The sequence below is a fragment of the Hemitrygon akajei genome, chromosome 11 (genome assembly GCF_048418815.1).
Source record: "Hemitrygon akajei chromosome 11, sHemAka1.3, whole genome shotgun sequence".
NCBI classification, from domain to species: Eukaryota; Metazoa; Chordata; class Chondrichthyes; order Myliobatiformes; family Dasyatidae; genus Hemitrygon; species Hemitrygon akajei.
The window spans coordinates 29724023-29741269 of record NC_133134.1 but is presented as its reverse complement, the minus strand read 5'-3'; the positions used below and the strand labels follow the sequence as shown (position 1 = coordinate 29741269).

The 17247-nt window shown below is 39.9% G+C and overlaps 1 protein-coding gene across 2 annotated transcripts in view; it reads left to right on the top strand.

Annotated features, from left to right (window-relative positions):
* The window catches only part of smg1 (SMG1 nonsense mediated mRNA decay associated PI3K related kinase), a 139319-nt gene that overhangs the window by 71628 nt on the left and 50444 nt on the right, over nucleotides 1-17247 (top strand). Inside the window, exons 36-45 of one of the 2 annotated variants that reach the window (XM_073060535.1) lie at nucleotides 2074-2235; nucleotides 3091-3305; nucleotides 4204-4358; nucleotides 4811-5033; nucleotides 5444-5690; nucleotides 9609-9838; nucleotides 10517-10765; nucleotides 13342-13480; nucleotides 13569-13678; nucleotides 13797-14015. In XM_073060535.1, the coding sequence (XP_072916636.1) occupies nucleotides 2074-2235; nucleotides 3091-3305; nucleotides 4204-4358; nucleotides 4811-5033; nucleotides 5444-5690; nucleotides 9609-9838; nucleotides 10517-10765; nucleotides 13342-13480; nucleotides 13569-13678; nucleotides 13797-14015 (1949 nt within the window). Of the gene's footprint in view, nucleotides 1-2073; nucleotides 2236-3090; nucleotides 3306-4203; nucleotides 4359-4810; nucleotides 5034-5443; nucleotides 5691-9608; nucleotides 9845-10516; nucleotides 10766-13341; nucleotides 13481-13568; nucleotides 13679-13796; nucleotides 14016-17247 lie in introns of both variants that reach the window. The other variant, XM_073060534.1, reaches the window with a different exon arrangement.

Below are 17247 nucleotides of genomic sequence, written 5' to 3'. Positions count from 1 at the left end.
TGTGCAATGAGAAAGGGTTAATTGCTCAGGGACTTTTTGTGGAAGAGTGAACCAGAGTTTGAGGCAGTTCAGTGTAAAACTAAGGTTTAACAATTACCGAAGACTAAGAAGGCTTGAGGAGAGAGTTGGCTGTGCTTGCTTGGAAGAATATGCTTTTGTCTGTTAGCATAAATTTCATTTGTTAGCCTTAAAAGCAGTAATGCACAAGCTACAAAAAAATGGTTCTGTAAGGCACGCAAAATAAATTGTGATTCATCCATGGCTGACGAGAAGTTAAAGATGGTGTTAAATTGCCAGACATAGCAGAGCATTGGGAGCATTTTAAAACTCAACAGAGGGCTACACAATTAATAATAGCTTGATTAAAATATGAATTGACAAACAAGAAACAAAACAAACAGAGGATATATGTGGGTCCTTTATAAGCAGAATCTGAAGAATATATAATGGGGAATAGGGGAACAAGCAAATGTGGAAATAAGCAATTATTTTGTGGCTGTCTTCCTGGAAAAGGCACTTAGCGCCTGCCAGATCTATTGAAGAATCAGCAAATAGGAACTAAAAGAAACAAGTGCAAGCCAAGCATTAGAATTGGATAAATCCATGAACTTGATGGAAAATGTTTGAGCATATAATGCAGAATGTAATAAGATTTGAAAAGAATCATAGAACTGAGCAGTGCAACATGCACTTTGCAAGCAAAATCATGTGTGATAAATTCAGAGTTCTCTGAACCCACCTTTGATGGAATAGGTAAAGGGGAGCCAATGGATGTGGAGTATTTGAATTTTTGGAAGGTATTTGATATGGTCCTACATGGGAAGTTGATCAACAAGGTTGGAACACATGGAATTAAAAGGTAAAATACTGACACGGATTGAGAATTATTGAACAGTGAGCAAAATGGGAATAAATGGATTCCAGGTTGGCAGGCTGTGACGTCCACTGCACACCAAGAACCTGTTCTTGAGGCTAACAGTTGATGATCTGCATCAATGATTTGGCTGAGTGGGCAAAATATCATATTTCCAAATTGGCTGAAGATAAAGTACTTCGGAATTGAGCATGAAGGAGGATGTAAAAAGGCTTTGAAGATATACGTATTGTTAGCAAGTAGGCAAGAGCATGGCAGATATTTAGCAGCCATCTGCATTCTAAAATGTGAAGTATTTCCTTTTGGTACACATGACTGTAAAGTGGCACATTTATTAAATGGTGATGAATTAGGTAGTGTTAATTTTCAAAAGGATCTAGTACACTTCTGAAATAAAGTCGCTGAAAGCCAGCTTGGCAGTAAGTGATCAAGAAGCCAAATTGCTACATTAAATTTAATTATAAGATGATTCAAACAGAGGAATAAAGACTTAATTGCAGATGTATAGGGGATTGGTGACACTGCATATGGAATGTTGAGCATAATTTAGGTTGTCTTAGCTAATACTTCCTGTGAAAATTCACTGGGTTGATTCCAAGGATAGCAAGTTTGGGAAGAAATTGGATAAATTGGGAACGTGTCCTCTTCAGTTTAGAAGCATGATGGGAGATCTCATAAAAGTACTCAGAGGTTTTCATCTTGATGTGGAAATGTTTTCCTTGACCAGTGTCTAGAGCCAAGGGGTTCAGTTTGATATTTATTATGGGTATGCTTTTTAAGACTGAAGTGACAAATTTCTTCATTCAGAGTTATTAACCTTTTGAATTCTGAACTTCAGATAGCTGTCAAGGCTCAGTCACTATGTTAATTCAAAATACCTATCAATAAATTTCTGTGTACTAAAAGAATTAAAGGTGATGGTGCTGAAAAATGCAATTGAAGTAGGTCAGCCATGATAATGCAGAACTGGTTCAAGGGCCAGATGGCCACCACCCCTTTTTTATAGTTTTGCATGATGGTGAAGTGCACTCAGCTTTTATGTATCGAGAGATTACTTGCCGTTTTCTTGGATGTAGGATATAGTAATTGGTTTCTGCAATCTTCTGCCAGTTAAATACATAAAACGTTTGAATTTAGAATAATCCTACCTGTCTTAACATTTGAAAAATATATTCACTTTTTTTGTGTTTTTGTATCAGGCATTATTCCACAGCTATTCTCACGTTTGAATCACCCTGAAGTATACGTACGTCAGAGCATCTGTAATCTGCTGTGTCGTGTGGCTCAAGATTCTCCTCATCTTATTCTATATCCTGCAATTGTTGGCTCAATATCACTCAGTGGTGAATCTCAGTCCTCTGGTAATTAAATGATTATCTAAGGCTTCATCTGCATTGGAGAGCTACTGATAAAAGTATTGTTGAATATGTTTAAATGCAGTAAATGGTTTCTCCAATTGGGTAAAAAATGTTAAAATCTGTCTTATTTTCAAAGTTGGGACGCCAAAAGTCACTTCACTTCAACTACATTTTACAGCCCCCATTGTCATTCTCAATATTAATCCTTGAAGAATAGGATGTTCCAATAAAAATACAGTCCTCTACCTAGCTAGTTCAGTATCTGACACTTTTAATCACAATAAATTAGCATCTACGAGGAAATCTGCAGATGCTGGAAATTCTAACAGCACACACAAAATGCTGGTGGAACACAGCAGGCCAGGCAGCTTCTATAAGGAGAAGCACTGTCGACGTTTTGGGCCAAGACCCTTCGTCAGGAATTAGCATCTATTTGGATCAGGTTGTATGCTTTTACAACATCGTTGCCTTTTGCCTCAGTGTCTAGGCAGGTAGTCAGAGCATTCCCATCAGCTTCATTCCTCCATTCTAATTTTCTGTGATCTAATCTCTCTCATTTGCCTATTGACTCCTCTCATTTCCCCTCCAATTCTCTTGTTGCTCACAGTCAAGGTAATTTACAGTAGTCAGTTAACCTTTCAGTCAACTTTGCAATGTGGGAGGAAGCAGGAGGGAAGCCCATGCAATTTCAGGCAAAATGTGCAAACTTCTCACAGTACAGGATTGAATGAGGGTCGCAGGAGCTATGAGACAGCAGTGCCTAAATGCTGTGCCATATATGTTCCATTTTTATTCCAAGTTAAACTTCATTATAGAAAGTTTCTTTCATATCTAAAGAAATATTGTTGGCCTTTCCAGGAGCCAAATTGTCATCTGCAATTCCGACCCTGCTGAGCAATATCCAGGCTGAAGCTCTGTCTGGAGGTGAATGTGAAGAAAATAGTCCACGTGGGTCACAGGATAGCATTAAAGATGAACAGAAATGTTTTAATGAGGATCAAGCTATGATGCAGGACTGCTATAGTACAATAGTGGACAAATTATCATCAGCAAATCCAACAATGGTTTTACAGGTACTTCAAACTTTATCTTTAAATTGCTGATAGGAATTGCTATTATTTTTGTTCAGGCAAAGTTTTATAAGAGGCTGTTCGACTTAGTCCATAACTGAACAATCTACTCACCCCTTTATTTATCAGTTTACCTGGCAGTTTTAATTCTTTTGCCGCTTAACTGCAGGCTTACCTTACAGTAACTGATTAAAATATCATTACCCCTTCAGTGTTTGAGAGGAAGTGAACACCTGAAAACTCTCTTGGTTATAGGGAGAGTACGAAAACTCCACTTGTACGACACACAAGGTTTGGATTAGATTTGTCACTGGAAATTGAGACTGTGGTATACTGCCACTGATGTCATTTTTCAAAATCCAAAACCTAGAGCAACAAGCGATATCCTGTTAGAAACGTTTGCCCTTTTTAGTTAATTCCAGGCCCTAAATTGGGAAACTAAATTCTTTGGTGTACAGACATTAGTGAGAAAAATGCATGATCATAAAGCCTGGACTTTTGTGTCAAATATATTGGTACATTTTGGAACGCTTAATTTCAGTTTCACTTATCAATCTGGTAATGAAACAGCTAGTTAATTTTAGCGAAAAAAATTTAGTTTCTGCTACTATACTTTTCTAAGAATGTTTCAAATACAGGTTTAAACTCTGGTATGGCATTTGCTGGTCCAGAAACTCCCGTGGTCTTGCTCGTTTTATATTTGGTGCTATTCATTTGCTGAGGCCAGCAGGGCGGCAGTTGTGCCAAGGTGTCCTCAGTTGTATCTTATCAGTGAAAATGACTTGAATAATGAATTATTATTACAATAGATGTGTAGCTCCATGTGGATTAGTAGTGTTCAGCTATCCAATATTTGAATTATTGTTAAAAATTATTTTAACTGTTAATGTGCTGATAATAGGTACAGATGTTAGTTGGGGAATTACGAAGAATTACTGTTCTGTGGGATGAGCTCTGGCTCGGAGTTCTTCAGCAACAGCACATGCATGTACTCAGACGCATTCAGCAATTGGAGGATGAGGTGAAGAGGGTTCAAAACAATAATACACTTCGCAAGTAAGTGTTTCTAAACTGGTTAATATTTGTAATGTAAATGGAACTAGCTGTAGTGTAAGTCATATTGAAACAATTGTTAGATCGTTTATATATTAAAGCAGTTAGAAAATAAATCTTTGACTTGAACTGTATAATTATACAATACTGTATTAAAATTTTTAATTGTTCTCCAAGAGACTAATCAAATTAGATGTTAACAATGAGCATTAGGAAGTCTAAAGATGCCTTGCATCTTTATAGTTTTCCTTTCTCCTTTAAATTAACCAAGATGCGAATATCTGTTTGCATTCAGTCAAGTGATACTTCTCTGCATTGGGGTTATCGCATAGAAAAAGTTTGTAAAGCCCTATCCTTCTAGTGTGTCTTTACAGACAGCCTAAGTTAGCTATTCATTTGTTTTACTACTACAATTTGTTTGCTGTGAGGTATTTTGGTCCTACCTTCCATGTTAGGGATGAGAAGATGGCCATTATGAGGGAGAAGCACACAGCTTTGATGAAACCAGTTGTATTTGCCTTGGAGCATGTATGCAGCATTACTTCAGCTCCAGCGGAAACTCCTCATGAGAAGTGGTTTCAGGACACCTACGGGGAACCAATTAATAATGCTTTGGAAAAACTGAAGACCCCATCCAATCCAGCTAATCCCAGCAGTAGTTGGTTGCCATTTAAACAGGTAATATCTGTAGTGTAAAAGTTTTCTAATGGAAGAACATAATTGACTGGTTGCAATAGTTAATCAGTTAACTATTTCAATTGAATACGTTGTTTATTGTATACTTTCTGAGTTATTGAGATTGCAGAATGCAAATTGAGTTCAGTTTTGAGATTGTTGTGCTGGGAATTTTTCCTTTGTTAATTAATTATATTTTACAGAGAATGTATTGACCATATTTTAGCATGAATGTTGTAAATACACAATGGAAGAGAAATTAAAATATTAAAATGTAATATAAGATAAGCACTGAGAAACAGATTAGTGAACTCAATTGTACAATGTTACTTTGTGCAATACAAAGATCCATTTCCAATGTTCTTCAGTAATGAGCATGTAGAATAACGTACTCTATTTTTACTTCATCGCAGATAATGCTTAATTTACAACAGCGAGCTCAGAAGCGCACCAGCTACCTATTGCATCTGGAAGAAATCAGTCCACGAATGGCTGCAATGTCTAACACAGAAATTGCCCTGCCTGGTGAAATCTCAGCAAGGGATGCAGTCACAATTCAGAGTGTTGGCAATAGCATCACCATTCTACCCACCAAAACAAAACCAAAGAAACTAATGTTCTTGGGCTCTGATGGGAAAAATTATCCATACTTATTTAAAGGTAATGTGGACATTGATTTCTAAGCTTTCTCCATTTACAATTAACTTAATGTGATCACTTAACTTGTGGTGCTCTTGTTTACTTTATCTGGCTATGAGGAGTGGGAGAAGCACAGATTTAAATGTCATCTGCTTTAACAAATGCATTGAGCCTATTTTGGAGCTGTTCTGTTTTCTCTCAAAAGTTACGTGAATATAATTCAGGTAAAGTAGTGTAGATGAAGTGGTTACATTGCTTCATGTTCTCCAGTTAGCACGTTCCTCTTTTCTATTCCCCTTTGATGCCTGTCACTTAAATGCATCTGTGCTACTTCCTTCTATTACCACATTCAAAAATTCTTCATTATTGCCAGTCTAAGTCACCAATTTAATCCAGAGGGATAACAGAAACCAGAAAGGGAGCCTCCCTGCCCTCTATTGTGGACCTGTACTCTTCCAGGTTGAAGAAGAGGGCGGGGAACATCATAAAGGACTCCTCCCATCCTGCGCACGGACTGTTTGATCTGCTTCCGTCTGGTAGGCGCTTCAGATCCCTCCAGACTAAGACTAATAGGCACTGGAGAAGTTTTTTCCCTACTGCGGTCACTTTGCTGAACAGTTAACTGCCGGTTAACTGTCGGCTAACTATTACTTGGATTGCACTACCTGTATGTATAATCTATATTTTCATTTATATTTATCATTATTATTGTTATGAGCAGAGAGACAACATCTGCCAGAAGTAAATTCCTTGTATGTGCATAGGTACTTGGCGATTAAAGTCTGATGATATTCTACCCAGTCATTCCTTAGCTATTTTAGGCTACTTTACATTTTGAAATAATCAACGTTATTTAATGCACACCCTGATTTTTATTTGAAAGTATTATTTAACTGAAGACTCTATTTAACCATAGTAAGAGATACTGATTTTCCTCCTGAAACTGTTGGAAATCTGAAATAAAATTCATTTTTAGAAATAGTTTACAAGTAGCACCTGTGGAAAGAAACAAGATTGAGATTTAGGCTGTACTAAGTGATCCAAGCCAAGTTTCCCTTTGAGATTTCAGTAGCCCCTCATAGCCTTTGTATCCAATACATTGCTGACTGTATTGTTTTTCTGCTATCATAAGTAACTTTTTACTCTCAATTTCCACCCTGCGCTCACTTTTACCAAGGTAACTATTCTATTCTTCAACTTCTGCTTTAATTTTATTAATAGTTTAATGACCATTATCCACCAAAGTAGACAGACTTCCGTGACTATTCTGCCTGCACCTCTGTCCCTATCCAGCATCCTGAAAGAACTATACTTTATTCTCTGTTTTTCAGTCATGGTTGCATCTATTATGATAGCTAGATATCACAGCAGTGCTTCCTTTTGTCCGGCTTTCCTCAGTGATGGTTTATTCTCTTAGATAATTGACAGGATTTTCAACTATGTCTGTTGTATTTGCACTTCTCTCGCCTTCTCTCCTCTCACCCTGAACAAGTGTAAGGGTTACGCTTGTCCTCAGCTTGCAGCTTACCAGTATCCATATTTAACGGGACATCCTCCATGCAATTAGAAAGCTTCAGAACATTTCCACCTTAATACATGCATGCACATGCCTACACATTTCAGTACTCTGAAGGACTGTCAACGCTTTCACCTCCACAAATATTCATTCTCCTTAATGCAGCCCTTTCCCATACGTACAAAGGAAATGTCACCTGCACTTGTCCAGAGACCAGAACAGTTCCAGGTGACAGGTGGTTTTTTAATATATTGCTTCCAATACTTTCCATTATGCTTTTGGTGATCATGATGCTTCTTCAACATTGGAGAAACCAAACAAATTGATTGCTTTTCAGAACATTTCCATTCAATCTGTAAGGATTGTTCCAAACTTACATTTGACTGCAACTTTAAATCTGCTTCCCAGCCCCTCGAGTTTTCTGGGATCCGAGGGGCAGAGACAAAGTAAATATAAAAATAGTACCCCTTCTTCCAACACACACAAAATGCTGGTGGAACACAGCAGGCCAGGCAGCATCTATAAGGAGAAGCACTGTTGACGTTTCGGGCGGAGACCCTTCCTCAGGACTAACTGAAAGGAAAGATAGTAAGAGATTTGAAAGTAGTGGGGGGAGGGGGAAATGCGAAATGATAGAAGACCGGAGGGGGTGGGATGAAGCTAAGAGCTGGAAAAGTGATTGGCGAAAGTGATACAGAGCTGGAGAAGGGAAAGGATCATGGGACGACAGACCTCGGGAGAAAGAAGGTGGGGGGGAAAGCACCAGAGGGAGATGGAGTACAGGCAAACAACTAAATATGTCAGGGATGGGGTAAAAAGGGAAGGAGGGGCATTAACGGAAGTTAGAGAAGTCAATGTTCGTGCCATCAGGTTGGAGGCTACCCAGCCAGTATATAAGGTGATGTTCCTCCAACCTGAGTTTGGATTCATTTTGACAGTAGAGGAGGCCATGGATAGACATATCAGAATGGGAATGGGACGTGGAATTAAAATGTGTGGCCACTGGGAGATCCTGCTTTCTCTGGCGGACCGAGCGTAGGCGTTCAGCAAAACGGCCTCCCAGTCAGTGTCGGGTCTCACCAATATATAAAAGGCCACACCGGGAGCACCGGATGCAGTATACCACACCAGCCGACTCACAGGTGAAGTGTCGCCTCACCTGGAAGGACTGTCTGGGGCCCTGAATGGTGGTGAGGGAGGAAGTGTAAGGGCAGGTGTAGCACTTGTTCTGCTTACAAGGATAAGTGTCAGGAGGGAGATCGGTGGGAAGGGATGAGGGGGACAAGTGGACAAGGGAGTCGCGTAGGGAGCGATCCCTGCGGAAAGCAGAAAGGGGGAAGGGAAAGATGTGCTTGGTAGTGGAATCCCGTTGGAGGTGGCAGAAGTTACGGAGAATTATACGTGGATCTGGAGACTGGTGGGGTGGTAGGTGAAGACAAGGGGAACCCTACCCCGAGTGGGGTGGTGGGCGGATGGGGTGAGGGCAGATGTGTGGGAAATGGGAGAGATGCATTTGAGAGCAGAGTAGATGGTGGAAGAAGGGAAGCCCCTTTGTTTAAAAAAGGAAGACATCTCCTTCGTCCTGGAATGAAAAGCCTCATCCTGAGAGCAACTTGACTCAACACTGAATTCAACAATTTCCAATTATGGGCCAATCCTGTTTCCTTTTGGGTATTTGCTTATTCAGTTTTTCTGTCACCTATTGTATATCACTCACTTTTTGTCTCCTAAGTGCTTCTTCTCCAGGCATGCCTTTATCAATATGTATCAGCTGACATCATCATAACTTATTGCCAACCTTTTCTCAACTGTATTACAGTCTTTTCTGCCCTGCCTCTCCTTCCTCTAACTTAAATTTGTCTGTTTTCTATCTTTACACATCATTGATCAGAGGTGATCATTCATTCTATGTCATTTGTCTCTCTTTGCAGAATTACACTGCCTTTCCTAGGTATTTCTAGCATTTTGCTTTTATTTAAGCTTAATTATTTTCTGGCATTTTCTTTGTTTTATTTACTTGGCCTTTTTTCCCACCTTTTCCATTCTGTTAAATGTGATACCACAATGTATATTCATATTTTAATTATAGTTGCCCCATTTTTCAACTGTGGCTCAAGAACACTTCTAGGTTTACAGAAGAAAAATCCCGATACGTCAGAAAAAGGACAATTGTAGACAAAGGGCCAAAATATTTTCAAAATGGTTCCTGCATTTTGCCTTTAGTATAATGTTCTAATTACTTTAGCTTTCCACAGATCTTGAGTTCTATGTAGGTAAAATTAATTTAAAATTTGATGTAATCACACCTCAAGGTAAAATTGATCACAACCTAAAAATGATCTATTTCAAAACCACGTGATATTTAAAATTTAACTGTTACAGGCTTTTGTAGATGTAAATGACTAAATCATTTGTGTTCACAGGGCTGGAAGACTTGCATCTGGATGAACGAATAATGCAGTTTTTATCCATTGTAAATACAATGTTCATAAAAATTAACCACCAGGAGACTCCGCGTTTCCATGCCAGACATTATTCTGTAACTCCACTGGGTACAAGATCGGGACTCATTCAGTGGGTGGATGGTGCCACTCCTCTTTTTGGACTTTACAAGCGTTGGCAACAAAGAGAAGCTACTTTACAGGCACAGAAGGTAGAGGTGAATGTTCCTAAATTTGATTCTTGCAGTGAATTAAAATAAGGAAGTAACATACCCTGAATGTTGGTGGCACCATTGCTTAGTAGCTCTTGGCTCCCATCCCACCAGACTATCTGCTCAAGGTGGGAAAAGCAGTACTCTGCCCCCATGGCAGTCATGAAGCAGGGTTGTGTAATGAGAAGGGAGCATTCTTTTGGCCCTCCCCACTGGAAATGAAGGTGATTTTTAATGCAAAACCTAATGAGTCCCATGTCACCCACGCTGTATTTGCAACTCCAGGTGACAGTTTAAAACTTGTCCATATGCTCAGTCAATCCTATATTGTACCTCTGCTCATTGATCATGAATGGGTCTAATAGTCCACTGTAGGCTTGTCTGCAACTATTGTTAATGTAATTTGACTTTTGAATGTTAATCCTGCTCCAGCTAGACTTTTGTTTGAGCCTCTTTTGTTGGCCTGCCTGATTTTGGAAGTAAAAATTTGGGCTGAAAGAAAATCAGATTGTAGCTGAACTCTACAACTTAAAATATTAAACCCTCTAATACACGCATCTCAGTTGGCTACATGGGTGTTTAAGCCACCATAGCTTTTTTTTGCTTTCCATTGAGACTGTGTAAATGTACCATTTAAGAAAGTGAATAACTACAGTGTATTTTTTTTTCTCCCCCAAGAATCAAGATTCCTACCAGACTACACAAAATCCCGCTTTAGTCCCCCGACCCAGTGAGCTGTATTACAGTAAAATCGGGCCAGCTTTAAAATCAGTAGGTCTTAATCTTGATGTCTCACGGCGTGATTGGCCTTTGAGTGTAATGAGCTCCGTATTGGAAGAACTAATGGAGTCCACACCACCAAATCTTCTTGCTAAGGAGCTATGGTGTTCGTGCACTACTCCAGATGAGTGGTGGCGTGTAACACAGGTATGAATAGTGTTAAGTGTTTGAGAGGACAATTATTATTTCATTTTTAAACGATTGCTATAATTGAATGACTATACTGGTATTTTTAAATATATCATTCAGTTCAAGTTTGTCATTCAGCCATACACATGAATATAGCAAAATGAAACAATGCTCCTCTGGGGCCAAGGTGAAAAACACAGTGCCAATTGGCACATACAGCACAGAGCACATATAATAATGATAGTAGGAAAAAAAAAGCAGTTATAAAAAAAATAATATAGCCCAAGTTCCTTAATGTCATGCTCTGTAGCTTGATGGTGCATGGATATTGGCTAGGAACCACATTTCTGCAAGAACAGCCTGCAGCAGTTCCTCATCTTGCACAAGTGCAGCCAGACTAATGCAGTCGAACTTTTCTTCCACCAAGCAAGCACAAGAGAGAAGCTTCAACGGGAGGGGTACCCCACCATCAGTCCCACCAATTAACCAATGAATTGGTCTTGCAGTATTTTACGTTGCGGATCCTACGTCTAACAGGTTCTTGTAATCACAACAAAATGTGATTAATCAATCACATTTGTAATTTGCGTTTAAATATTCTAATTAATCTTGCCAAATTCTACCAATATTTTGATCATGTTTTGATTTAGAGCAATATGTGGGTTAACAAATAGAGTTATTGTCAGTCATTTAGTGTATTTATTGAAATTTTTGCAGCCATTTTGCTAATCTGGAGCAAAGTAATACCAAATCAAAGTTTAGGTCTGGGATACTTCAGTTAACCCTGCAATAGTTCAATAGCTATTGAATTGTGTTTTTCACTTTCTGCCTGGTAAATTTACAGATTTCCAGACAGCATCAATAATGTCAGATGTCTTTCTAGAGAATAAGATCTCTTTGCCGCATGATACTGACCTGGTGAAGGCAAGGCTAAAGTGCTGTACTAGAATTATTTTATCCAAAAGCATTCATTAAAAAGTCATCATTTATGGATTTATAATTTGGTTATGAGCAATTGAACTTGATTTTTGCTTCATCTTGTTTTCTAAAGCTTTGGAGTCGTAATACTCGTACTGTTTTGCAGAACGCTTAAAAACTGGTTTATAATTAACTGCAAACACGAGGAAATCTGCAAGTGCTGGAAATTCAAGCAACACACACAAAACACTGGTGGAACGCAGCAGGCCAGGCAGCAACTATAGGAAGAAGTACAGTTGACGTTTCGGGTCGAGACCCTTTGTCAGGACTTTGTTAACGAAGTCTGCGTGGCCTGCTGCGTTCCACCAGCATTTTGTGTGTGTTTCTTATGACTAACTGAATCGTTGCAATAAAAGGCACCATTTCGAAATACCCTAGTTTTTCTCAACACTTTTTTTCTATGATGTAATATGAAGTCAGGGGCCAGCCCTCCTTAATCTTGCTCTGAAATTTCAGTTTCTTTAGATAGGTGATACTGCTCTGTGTAAATGCTTTCATTTACGTGGGAGTTATTGGACCCAGGGGACACCCCAGCTCACTTTAGAGCAAATTAATTACTTTGTAATAGCTACTTCATCTCATATAGGCACCGATGTACAGGGCTCCGCGAACTAGGTGATTTAATTTTTTTTTATACCAATACAAATGGCTGAGGAATAAATATGCCATCCAATTACTTCACACAATCTCAAATTACAACTTTTTAATTAACTCAGTTAGTGGTTTGCTAAGCATTTTAAAACTGAGAGTCATCCTTCCTTCAATATTTTCTTGGAACATTATGGGTGGAGAAAGAAGGATTATATCCTAATCAGATGCTAGGTGGAGGCTTCCATTCTAAGCTGTACTTTCCCCTCTATCATAAAATAACTAATCCTATCACTTAAAAAAAACAACTAGTTCTTTTTGGACAACAACACACACAAAATGCTGGTGGAACACAGCAGGCCAGGCAGCATCTATAGGGAGAAGCGCTGTCGACGTTTCGGGCTGAGACCCTTCCTCAGGACTAAAAGAAAGGAAAGATATGGTTCTTTCCTTTCTTTTAGTCCTGAGGAAGGGTCTCGGCCCGAAACGTCGACAGCGCTTCTCCCTATAGATGCTGCCTGGCCTGCTGTGTACCACCAGCATTTTGTGTGTGTTGTTGTTTGAATTTCCAGCATCTGCAGATTTCCTCGTGTTAGTTCTTTTTGGTACATTTTGGTGCTGTTTTAGATCATAGTTTTCTGTTTGTGTCTCTGCTGTATAAGTGCAGGAATTTTCACATGATTTTAGAATTTGCATCCTTGTTTTCAAATCACTTCATGGTCACATCCATTTATATCTCTGCAACATTCCACAATCTGATTTTTCAAGCCTCCAATTCTGGCTTATTTTCCTGATTTGCTCCTCTATTGGTGTCTGAAACTTTTGTCAACCTGAGCTTTGAAATTCCTTAAGCTTCTTCACTCTTTACTACTTTAAAATCTGCCTGTTTGACCACTTTTTCTGATGTGCTATAGTATATTTGATCATTCTTCTGAGGTAGCTTAAAATATTATACAGATGTTTAAGGCGTGTTGCTTGAATTCTTATCTTTTTTTTTATGTCACTTAATGAGTTCTGTTTTACTCCAGTCATATGCAAGGTCAACTGCAGTTATGTCCATGGTGGGCTATATCATTGGGCTTGGTGATAGACACTTGGATAACGTTCTTATAGACATGACAACTGGAGAAGTGGTGCACATTGACTATAATGTTTGCTTTGAAAAAGGTATTACCATTTACACTGAATTTTAAGCCTTTTAGTATCACCATGGTTTTATGTGATGATTAGAGCAAGTATTGTCCATTGTCTTTAGGGAAAAGCCTACGAGTTCCTGAGAAAGTTCCATTCAGAATGACTCAGAACATTGAGACTGCACTTGGTGTGACCGGAGTTGAAGGATTGTTCAAACTTTCTTGTGAGCAGGTTAGTTTCACATTGGATATAAATGTGTATGCAATTACCATTAGTTGCAATGCTAATAGACACTTTGTGATTCTGTTTTCATAATCTGGCTAACCTGTTAAAAATGTTTCCCTGTTAGGTAGTTCAAATAATGCGACGAGGTCGAGAGACCCTCTTGACCTTATTGGAAGCGTTTGTTTATGATCCTTTGGTGGATTGGACTGCCGGTGGTGAAATTGGATTTGCTGGTGCTGTATATGGTGGCGGGGGACAGCAAGCTGAAAGTAAACAGAGCAAGAGGGAGATGGAGCGAGATATCACTCGTAGCCTCTTCTCTTCCAGAGTTGCTGAAATTAAGGTACCCAACTTTGAAATACATGATTTTTTTAAAAACTCAAATGTTGATATAAAGTTCAAAATTGAAATCTGTAACTTTAAATGGATGCTTGAATTTATAATCAGTTAAATAAAATACATTAAGCTATACTTTGGTAAAAGAAGATTTATTACATGCAGATCAAATCACTTATTTACAGCAGGAATATATTTTCCAAGATGATATAAAGGACAGATCTATTTTGAGGAGTTGTGCTCTTTGTGATGTAACAGAATTTCAGGGTTTTTTGTGGAGGAAATCCTGGGGAAAGGAAAGTGGGGATACTATGCTTTAGGAGTTTGCTTGGAGAAGTGGATGTGTCATGCCATAGAGGTTGGTCTGCACCAATCATAAAGAGATGGAGATACTTCCAGCTTCACATCAATTATATTTGATTGGTTTTATGGAGGAGTATCCAGAAAGAGGGTGGTTAAATATTCTGATCTTGATTAGAATATGATATCCATTTCCACTTGAGAGCCTCTATGCATCTCAAAAATAGTGGTCATAAATTTACTTTTCAGGCATAGAAATAACTAACATCGCTTAACCAGAGCAGATGCAAACTTTGTTTTTACATTTATCCAGTTTTTTGGAAGCATAGGTCCAGGGAAATTGGTTCCATTTTTTTCCAAACTGCTTAGAATAAACTTGGACTCAAAGTGGAGGCCAAGTCTTTATGTATATTTGAGGCAGAGTTTGATAGATTCTTCTATCACTCCTCAGGTTGGTGGAACTGGTACTCACACTTAATAACTTCTCTTTCGGCTCTTCCCACTTTCTCCAGACCAAGGGTGTAGCTATGGGCACCTGCATGGGCCCTAGCTATGCCTGCCTCTTCATGGGTTATGTGGAACAGTCTGTGCTCCAAATCTATATTGGTACTGCTCCCCAACTTTTCCTTCGATACATTGACGACTACATTGGTGCTGCTTCCTGCAGCAGTGCTGAGCTCGTCAATTTCATTGACTTTGCCTGTAACTTTCATCCAGCCCTCAAATTCACTTGGTCTATCTCGAACACTTCTCTCCCCTTTCTCGATCTCTCGGTCTCCATCTCTGGAAATAAACTGTCCACTGACATCTTCTATAAACCCACTGACTCCCATAACTACCTTGATTATACTTCTTCCCACCCTGCCCAAATGCAAAAATTCTATTCCCAGTTCCTCCGTCTCCGCCGCATCTGCTCCAAGAATGAGGCTTTCCGTTCCAGGACATCCCAAATGTCCTCTTTCTTTAAGGATCGTGGTTTCCCTTCTGCCGTCATCAATGATGCCCTCATCCGCATCTCCTCCATTTCCCGCACTTCAGCCCTCACCCCATCCTCCCGTCACCACAACAGGGACCGTGTCCCCCTTGTCCTCACCTGTCACCCCACCAGCATCCAGATCCAGCATAATATTCTCCGCAACTTCCGCCACCTTCAACAGGACCCCACCACTAAGGACATCTTACCCTCTCTGCTTTTCTCAGGGGTCGTTCCCTCCGTGACTGCCTGGTCCACACGTCCCTCCCCACAGATCTCCCACCTGGCACTTACCCCTGCAAGCGTAAGTGCTACACCTGTCCCTACACCTCCTCTCTTACCACCATTCAGGGCCCCAAACAGTCCTTCCAGGTGAGGCAATACTTCACTTGTGAGTCTGTTGAGGGTAATCTATTGCATCCAGTGCTCCCGGTGCGGCCTCCTCTACATCGGTGAGACCCGATGCAGACTGGGGGACCGCTTCGTCAAGCACCTATGCTCTGTCCGCCACAACAGACAGGATCTCCCAGTTGCCACTTACTTCAACTTTCCTTCACATTCCCATTCGGATATGTTCATACATGGCCTCCTCTACTGCCCTGTCTCCAGCCCCTTGGTATGAACATCAAATTCTCCAACTTCCGGTAATTCCCTCCCTCTCCCTTTCCCCATCCCACCTTCACTCTGTCTCCTGTTCTAGCTGCCTATCACCTCTCATGATTCTGCCTTCTTCTACTACCCATAGTGCTTTCCCCTTACATTCCTTCTTCACCTCTCCTACCTATCCCCTCCCTGCTTCCCCTCCCCCACCCCTTGATCTTTCCTCTGATTGGTTTTCCACCCTCCCCCCACCTTCTTTATAGGGCCCCTGCCCCCCCTTTAGTCCTGATGAAGGGTCTCGACCTGAAACGTTGACTGCTCCTTTCAACGGATGCTGCCCGACCTGCTGAATTCATCCAGCTTTTTTGTCTGTCTTGATTTGACCACAGCATCTGCAGTGTACTTAGTGTTTGATCGATTCTTGATTGGTCAGAGCATGAAAGGATACGGGGAGAAGGCAGGAGATTTGGGCTGAGAGGAAAATTGGATCAGCCATGATGAAATGGCAGAGCAGGTTCAAAGGGCCTAAGTCTGCTCCTGTATCTTAGTCTTATGAAATGATGGCAATTATTGCTGCAGAGGATAGACCCTGAAGTTCAGAATCAGGTTTATTATCACTGACATACTGTATGTCATGAAATGTGTGGTATTGCTGTACAATGCAGAATATGAACATTTCTGGAGGTTATAATAAGGAATATAAAAAAAGTAGTGCAATCTAAGGGCAAAATAGTTCAGTAGTGTTCAGTCAACTTTTACCATGACATTAATTCCAGTGAATTTCTATGTCTAAATGCATAAGGGTCCATTAAAATCATCTATATGGAGTGGTGATATATAAACCTGGGTTCTGGATCATTGATCCACAAGTGGATTAATTCTATTCAACATGATGGAAAATAGATTTAGCTTTGGCTAACCTGTACGGACAAAATAAGCTGAATAGTGGCTTCTTGTACCATAATTTTTGCATGATTCTACTTTCTTTTAGTTAGATTCAGATTCTACTATTACAGCCAAGGAATTTAAATTTCAGTAATTTAATCTGGATTCCACGTAACACTGCCTGAGTAACACTAACCATTTAGATTGCTATAAAACTAGCATCATTCAAAGAAAGAAATCTGCTTTCCTTGACGGAATTGCAACTGCTTCCTCAGTTCTGAGACAATCGGGGTGTGCCACAATCATCTCCACCTTTTATCTCACCCATTCTATCCTCACCCCCTTTGGAAAAAATACCCTCTGCTCTCCCACTGAGGAGCACCAGAATTGTCTCCAACACTGTTATCAATCGCATAGACTCAATTCTAAAGGGATTGGACAGGCTAGTTGCAGGAAGATTGTTTCCGATGTTGAGGAAGTC